General features: G+C 45.1%; 1 protein-coding gene across 1 annotated transcript; it reads right to left on the bottom strand.

Annotated features, from left to right (window-relative positions):
• Positions 1-678: 678 nt before the first annotated feature.
• On the bottom strand, positions 679-3947 carry LOC114470713 (uncharacterized). The gene is made up of 3 exons (XM_028459057.1): positions 3812-3947; positions 2172-3442; positions 679-2053 (listed from the first exon to the last, which is right to left on the bottom strand). Exons 1-3 carry the CDS (start codon positions 3945-3947, stop codon positions 881-883), a joined length of 2580 nt encoding a protein of 859 aa, XP_028314858.1. The 3' UTR covers positions 679-880.
• Positions 3948-8428: the final 4481 nt, after the last annotated feature.

The raw sequence follows: 8428 nt of genomic DNA, 5'->3' as shown, positions 1-8428 counted from the left end.
ATTATTTATAGTTTTTATTATTTCCAGTCATCTCATGCCTGGGGGGGGACAAAGACTGACACTTCATTTGTTATTTTTCCACTCTCTCCCTAAAGTCCCCCCTGTAGCGCCTTTGCATAACCCTAGGGGTACACGTTGTTAGGGTTTCAAGTCGGACCCCAAAGCGGAGACGGAGACAGGAAAGCTTTGAGAATTTATTTTTACAAAAAAACGAAGTGGCTGAGGTGACGGAGGCTGGCTGGGAGCAGACGGAGCAGGAGCAGGCAGTGAGGCACAGAAGATATCCTGAGCACAGGAGGTAACAGGTAAGTATCAAAAAATCCTCAGTGTTCAAACAAAACAGCTCCAACAGTACCGAGCGTGACGGAATTTTCTGGCAGCATGGAGAGGACTGAACAGAGCTTATATATCAGGCTCATCAACCAGGATCAGGTGTGCCTCGTTGCTGCAGGTCTCAGCCACGCCCCCGTCACTCAGCCCTGCAGAGAAACAAAAAAAAGAAAAAAAACACAAGGGGGAGGGAAACAGAACAAACCCTAACAGTACCCCCCCCCTCAAGGGACGCCTCCTGGCGGCCGACCCGGCTTAGTGGGATGCCCAGCATAGAAGTCCCGGAGGAGAGCAGGGTCCAAGATGAGGGACCGGGAAACCCAGGAGCGGTCCTCCGGACCGTAACCCTCCCAGTCCACCAAGTACTGGAAGCCACGACCCCGCCTCCGAACATCCAGCAGCCGCCGAACCGTAAAGGCAGGATAATCGTCCACCACCCGGGGGGGTGGCGGGGGCTCGGCCGGAGGGTTGAGAGGACTCGTGGCAACTGGCTTCAGCAGAGATACATGGAATGCAGGATGAACTCTCAACGAAGGAGGCAACTTGAGCTTTACAACCATAGGATTAATGACTCTCTCAATCTCGTACGGACCAACAAACCGGGGAGACAGTTTCTTCGACTCAGTCTGCAGGGGAAGATCACGAGATGATAGCCATACTCTTTGGCCAGGCTTGTAGTCTGGCGCTGGAGTGCGGTGGCGGTCAGCAAGCCTCTGATTCCTTGCAGCGGTACGAGACAGAGCTGCTCGAACTTCATGCCAAATCCGCCGAGCTCGCTGTAGATGCCCTTGGATGGATGGAACTGCAACATGACTCTCCTGGCTTGGAAAAAGAGGAGGTTGAAAGCCATTAGCAGCCATAAACGGGGACATACCGGTTGCGGAGGAAACCATGGAGTTGTGGGAATATTCAATCCAAGGGAGGTGGATAGACCAGGAAGTCGGATTGTGAGCGGTGACACATCGAAGGGCTGCCTCCAGGTCCTGATTTGCTCGCTCTGTTTGGCCGTTCGTCTGTGGATGATATCCTGAAGACAAGCTGGCTGTTGCACCAACAGCACGACAAAAAACTCTCCACACCTGGGAGGAGAACTGTGGGCCTCTGTCTGACACAATATCCTGAGGAATGCCATGCAGTTTGAAGACATGCTGAACGAGCAAGTTTGCAGTCTCATAGGCAGAGGGTAACTTGGGTAAAGGGACGAAATGTACAGATTTCGAAAAGCGGTCCACAATGGACAGAATGACTGTATTACCGTCAGAAGGAGGCAGACCGGTAACGAAATCCACCGCGATGTGAGACCAGGGACGGTGTGGAATAGGCAGTGGGCGGAGTAAGCCAGCTGGAGCGCGATGGGACGATTTACTGCGGGCACAGACAGAGCAAGCAGCAACATATTGTTTAGTGTCGGCGGATATAGTGGGCCACCAGAAACGCTCCCGAACAAAGGAGAGGGTGCGATGAAATCCAGGATGACATGAGAGCTTGGACGAATGGCCCCACTGAAGCACCACGGATCTGGCTGAAGGAGGCACAAACAGGCGACCTGGAGGACACCCATCAGGTGAGGGATGGTTAACCAGGGCCTCCTGGACGGTCTTCTCGACCTCCCAGTGGGCTGCCCCAACCACACAAGAAGAAGGCAGGATTGTTTCCACTGGAGGTTCATCCACAGGAGGTGCAAACTGGCGAGACAAGGCATCTGGCTTGACATTTCTGGAACCTGGACGGTAAGTCAAAGTAAAGTTGAAACGACCCAGGAAAAGCGCCCATCGAGCCTGGCGAGAGTTTAGCCTGCGTGCAGAGCGGAGATAAGATAAGTTTTTGTGATCTGTCCATACCATAAACGGTTGCACCGAGCCCTCCAGCCAGTGCCTCCACTCCTTAAGTGCCACAACGACTGCCAGCAGCTCTCTGTTGCCAACATCATAATTTTTCTCCGCAGGGGTCAGTCGTCGGGAATAGAAAGCACATGGATGTAGCTTTTGGTCTGAAACAGAGCGTTGAGAAAGCACAGCTCCAATGCCAGAGTCGGATGCGTCCACTTCAATGACGAATTGTGATGAAGGATCTGGGTGAGACAAGATTGGAGCAGAACAAAATAGAGTCTTTAACTTGACAAAAGCTCCCCCTGCTTCAGCAGACCAGTTGAAAGGCACCTTTATAGACGTAAGTTTGTTGAGAGGTGCAGCCACTTTACTATAGTCTCTAATAAAGCGCCTATAGAAGTTGGCAAATCCCAAAAAACTCTGGAGTTGCTTTCTGTTGGTGGGAGTTGGCCAATCAGCCACGGCCCTTACTCTTGCTGGATCTGCTTTAATCCTCCCCTCTTCGACAACAAAACCAAGGAAACCAACAGAATGTAGATGAAACCCACACTTTTCAGCCTTAACATAAAGTCTGTTCTCCAGAAGACGTTGAAGTACCAGTCGTACATGCTGGACATGTTCCTCTAACGAGCGAGAAAAAATCAAAATGTCATCAATGTATACAAAAACAAAGCGATTCAACATGTCACGTAAAACATCATTAATGAGCGCCTGGAAAACAGCTGGGGCATTAGTTAAACCAAATGGCATAACTAGGTACTCAAAATGTCCAAGAGGAGTGTTGAATGCTGTCTTCCACTCATCACCTTCCTTAATGCGGACCAGGTGATAAGCATTCCGGAGATCAAGTTTAGTAAAAATGGTGGCTTCTTGGAGAGAGCTAAAAGCAGAATCAATTAGGGGAAGAGGATACTTGTTCTTGACCGTTATGTCATTTAGCCCCCTGTAGTCAATGCATGGGCGTAGAGTCCGGTCCCTCTTGTCAACAAAAAAAAACCCAGCTCCAACAGGGGAAGAGGAAGGTCGAATGAGGCCAGAAGCTAGGGAATCAGAAATGTACGTCTCCATGGCCTCCCTCTCAGGCTTGGACAGATTATAAAGTTTACTGGTAGGCAATGGTGCACCTGAGATCAAGTCAATGCTGCAGTCATATGGTCTGTGAGGAGGTAGTGATAAGGCCTGATCCTTAGAAAAAACCTCCTGGAGGTCATGATATTCAACTGGTACCAAGGTCAGATCTATGGGCTTGAGGCTTGCAGGTGTGCTTGCGTTAGGAGGAATGGCTGAATGGAGACAATGATTGTGACAAAATAAACTCCAATTTACTATGGACAGCTTTAACCAGTCTATATGTGGGTTGTGTCGTTTAAGCCAGGGAAGGCCTAAAACTAATGGGGAGGAAGGTGAACTCACGATGTACAAGGATATGATCTCATGATGATTGCCAGAAAGTCGCAAAGAAATGGGAATGGTGCGGTGAGTTACAGTTGCCAGCAGTTTCCCATCTAGGGCATAGACATTCTTAGGCTCAGGGAGAGGCTCGGAGGGAATGTTACACTGGGAAACAAACAAATTGTCAATAAAATTATCATCGGCTCCGGAATCCACTAGGGCTAGCAGGGAAAAAGAGTCTTTAGAGTTGGACACTGTACCTTCTAGCTGGATTCGCCTGGAGGGGGGATCCGTGGGAGTGTGGCTCACCAGCGCCCCTCCGCTGGCCGATGAGCCTGGTCTTTTTGGCCGAGCTGAACAGTAAGCAACAAGGTGTCCAGCTTGTCCACAATACATGCATAGTCTGAGGCTTAGCCGGCGCTGACGCTCTTGAGAACTGAGTGTCATCCTGCCCAGCTGCATGGGTTCTTCAGTACTCTGGGTGGAAGTAGCAGGAACAGAAGTGGAGTATGATTGTGGGGGTGGACGAGCTGCAGGTGTTGGCTGACGAGGCTGATTGGTGTAGAGAAGTGGGGGGGGTTGGCTTCTCCTAGCTGCTCTCTCCCTACGCCTCTCTGCTAAACGGTTGTCTAAACGTATGGCTAGGGAAATGAGTTCCTCAAGAGTGGTGGTCTCATCATGGGCAGCTAGCTGGTCCTTAATCTCTTCACTCAAACCCCGGAAGAATACTCCCTGCAAGGCCCTTTCATCCCACCCAGTCTCGGCTGCTAGGATACGGAAATCTATGGAGTAGGTGGTAACTGAACCTGCACCTTGACGTAATGAAAGTAGCCGGCTACTGGCTTCCTTTCCTTGAAGTGGGTGGTCAAACACTCTACGCATCTCATTAGTGAATGAACCCAGAGTATCACATACTGGAGAATTGCTATTGACTAGAGCTACAGCCCATGCTGAAGCTTTACCCGCGAGCAAACTCATAATAAAAGCAACCCTAGCTTTATCAGTGGAATAGGTTAATGGCTGTTGGTTAAAAACAAGCATACACTGGTGTATAAACTGACCACATGACCCTATTTCACCTGAATATCTGGCAGGAGTGGGGATGAAAGGTTCACGAGGTAGGGAATGGTGACTGTCTGGAGGCGCAGGAGCAGATGGAGCCTCAACTTGAGCTGGTGGAGAGTTGGCTGCGGCAATGTGAGTTGTAACTTGGTCAAGACGGCTACTCAACTCAGAAAAATTGCTATTGAGTTGACGGAGTGAATCCACGATCTCATTAAGAGTCTTTTCATGTTGACCAACACGAGTCCCTTGCAAAGCCAAAGCTTGCCTGAATTTTCCCATCTCTGCGGGGTCCATATTGGCCAGAAAATTCTGTTAGGGTTTCAAGTCGGACCCCAAAGCGGAGACGGAGACAGGAAAGCTTTGAGAATTTATTTTTACAAAAAAACGAAGTGGCTGAGGTGACGGAGGCTGGCTGGGAGCAGACGGAGCAGGAGCAGGCAGTGAGGCACAGAAGATATCCTGAGCACAGGAGGTAACAGGTAAGTATCAAAAAATCCTCAGTGTTCAAACAAAACAGCTCCAACAGTACCGAGCGTGACGGAATTTTCTGGCAGCATGGAGAGGACTGAACAGAGCTTATATATCAGGCTCATCAACCAGGATCAGGTGTGCCTCGTTGCTGCAGGTCTCAGCCACGCCCCCGTCACTCAGCCCTGCAGAGAAACAAAAAAAAGAAAAAAAACACAAGGGGGAGGGAAACAGAACAAACCCTAACACACGTACCCCCATTTGAGAAACCCTGCTGTAAAGTAACATTTAACCGGCCCCCGCACTGAAGACTTTCAAATCCTGCTTTAAAGCCACTTTAAATCCTTGGCTTTTAATTCACCTGAGTTTTTTTTTATTTATTTATTTTTTCTCGGGTGGGGGGGGGGTTCTCAACCCTGTTTAGAATTATTTAATTTCATTATTTTATTGTTGGTTAACAAAGCAGCAGCAAATCATGATTTAGAATGTTGTGTTGATTGTAACCATGACAACAGAAATGAAAACAAACACAGGAGATGAAAGCAAAATGACTTGAAAGTGCCTAGATTCTTCTAGAGTAGCACACACAGCTCAAAGCTCACAGCTCTAAAAACTACACTCTTGTTGAACATTCTCTTGCTTTTGTTTCTTGAAACGTTGACGACGGATCAAAAACCAGCGATGGACGTTACTTTTAGTGACTTTGGGGATTCTGAGCCCTTATTTAACAAATTCAAAGGGGCGTCATTCCACCTGCTAAAGCCACCTCGTAGGAAGAAGGTTAAGACGCAGAAGATGAAGGGAGGCCAACCATCGTCTCCTGGAGACAAGGGTGATGATGAACAGGTGAACCATCCACCAGCCACCGTACCAGTGAGTCCCTGTAAACCAGGCTGCACACTGGTACCTGACCAAGCACCACCAGGGTGTATCACATGTGCAAAGAGGAGAAAAAAGAAATTCTTTGCCACGTACCTGTTTGAATTACAAGAGAAGGACCTGGCCCAACTCAAACTGGCTCTGGATGTTTCCACAAAGGAATTCCATGAGCAGAAAATTGAAAACGACGTTCTGAGGGCCGATCTCAGGCAGGCGCAGGATAAATTCAAAAATCAAAGTGATCAACACGAGCAACTGTTGGAGGTGAACGCCAACATGTTAGAAGTGGTGAAGTCAAAGGAGCAGGCCTACTGCAGTCTGGAGGAGCAGGTGAAAGAAAAGGTGACCCTGCTGGAGAACGCCCTGGTAGAAGCACAGAACCAACTGAAAGCCAAAGATGTGGAAATAGAAGAAGAGCGGTTCAGCCACGCTAAAAAGAAACCTCTATGGAAAAGAAGCCGCCAGTGGTTTACCAGGAAGACCAAACATTAGAACAATATCAACCTCAAGTTTGACTCTAAATCTCTACCCCCCCCCCCTCCCCCCCATGATGATTTAAAACGTTCCTCTCTCCGCTCTTTCTATTCTTTTCTCGTTTGAATGCAGGAAGAAAGTTTTATTAACAAAAAGATGAAAGAACAAATTAATAAACAAAATGTTTATAAAAAATACTTGCTGTTTTGAACTGAGTTATTAAGTTTGATCAGACCATGAAAATCATAGTATAATAACTTTTTTCCTCAAGAATTCTGACTTTAAATCTAGAATTCTGACATTTTTCTCAGAATTCCAACTTTAAAGTGAGAAGTCTGACTTTAACATGAAAAATCTGATATTTTTTTGACTGTAAATTCGGAATTCAGATTTTCCACAGAATTCCAACGTAAGGGAATTGGTATTGCACTGCCCACTTTTTTTAGTAATCTCTCAATGAACAATTTATGTCAAATTTGTGTTTAAATCTGTTAGCTCCATGATTTTTCATTCCTCATTTATTCCATCATTGTGCTCTATTGTTGTTTTTTCACAGTATTCTGGGCAAAATGTTGTAATTGGACAAAGGGGACGAGGGCGCAAATCATGGTGAGAGATGAAGGGGTCGTGCGTCCCCCCAAAACAATCTCCTTGTAAACACAAATTAAATAAATATTACAGTATAGTAATCTTATTTTACATTAAAATACAAGTCATGCTGCTTAAAAACACATTGTTTGACAATTTTAGCAATTGAAATATTATACCCCCTAATTAAAATAAACAGTTTTTACATTATTTTTGAAATCTGATGCTTTTATACTGGCCGTGTAGTTCATAGGGCTGTAGACTTGTAGCTACACAGTCACACCAAAACATTTTTCATTGAGTAAAGTTTTGTATATTTCTTGGTTTTGTGGCATATTCAATTGTACTTTATAATTTTTGTAAAGGTTTGTGTATTCTGTAGCTTTAGTTTAACACATATTCTGATGACAAAAAGTAGAGCCTCTATTTTCATGTCCCAAAAAAGTAAAAAGTGTGAGAACAATTTTTTGGCTCAAGTACCCCCCTTTCTCTTATTTCTGAATCCTAGTACCCCCTTTGTTCAACTACAACATTTTGCATAGAAAACTATTTTAAAAAAACAGTATAGCATAATGATGAAATGAACGAGTGATAACACACATTTTAAAGAATCTAACTTGGTAAATAAGTGGAAAGAAACAGTATTTAATGCAGTGGTGAACAACCTTTTTTGGATCGTGACCCTATTTTGATAGTTTTCAATCATGTTTGAGCTCAGATATGTATTTATTTTTACTGCATTTTAGTTTAACTATATTCACAAAGTAAAAATATAGAAATACAGTTGTTTAAGATTGTGTTGTTTTTTTAATAATAAATAATAATAATAATTACAAAAAACAAATTAAATTTTTCAGAAATTGCAGGCGACCCCACATAGGTTAAAAAAATAGATTTAGTGGCTACTGAATAGATTTTTTTATTATTTATAGTTTTTATTATTTCCAGTCATCTCATGCCTGGGGGGGGACAAAGACTGACATTTTATTTGTTATTTTTCCACTCTCTCCCTAAAGTCCCCCCTGTAGTGCCTTTGCGTAACCCTAGGGGTACACGTACCCCCATTTGAGAAACTCTGCTGTAAAGTAACATTTAACCGGCCCCCGCACTGAAGACTTTCAAATCCTGCTTTAAATCCACTTTAAATCCTTGGCTTTTAATTCACCTGAGTTTTTTTTTATTTATTTATTTTTTCTCGGGTGGGGGGGGGGTTCTCAACCCTGTTTAGAATTATTTAATTTCATTATTTTATTGTTGGTTAACAAAGCAGCAGCAAATCATGATTTAGAATGTTGTGTTGATTGTAACCATGACAACAGAAATGAAAACAAACACAGGAGATGAAAGCAAAATGACTTGAAAGTGCCTAGATTCTTCTAGAGTAGCACACACAGCTCAAAGCT

The sequence above is a fragment of the Gouania willdenowi genome, chromosome 10, assembly GCF_900634775.1.
Source record: "Gouania willdenowi chromosome 10, fGouWil2.1, whole genome shotgun sequence".
In the NCBI taxonomy this organism is placed as follows: domain Eukaryota; kingdom Metazoa; phylum Chordata; class Actinopteri; order Blenniiformes; family Gobiesocidae; genus Gouania; species Gouania willdenowi.
The sequence above is the reverse complement of the archived record's forward strand: the minus strand, read 5'-3'. Positions and strand labels throughout refer to the sequence as shown.

Excerpts from the sequence above, each read along its gene's own strand:
- LOC114470713 (XM_028459057.1), bottom strand. The coding sequence starts at position 3,947 with ATGTATTGTGGACAAGCTGGACACCTTGTTGCTTACTGTTCAGCTCGG. Across the intron at positions 3,443-3,811 it reads CAGGCGAATCCAGCTAGAAG|CCATTCCTCCTAACGCAAGC; the intron begins GTACAGTGTCCA and ends GTCTCCATTCAG. Across the intron at positions 2,054-2,171 it reads GCTCGGTGCAACCGTTTATG|GTTCCAGAAATGTCAAGCCA; the intron begins GTATGGACAGAT and ends CTTACCGTCCAG.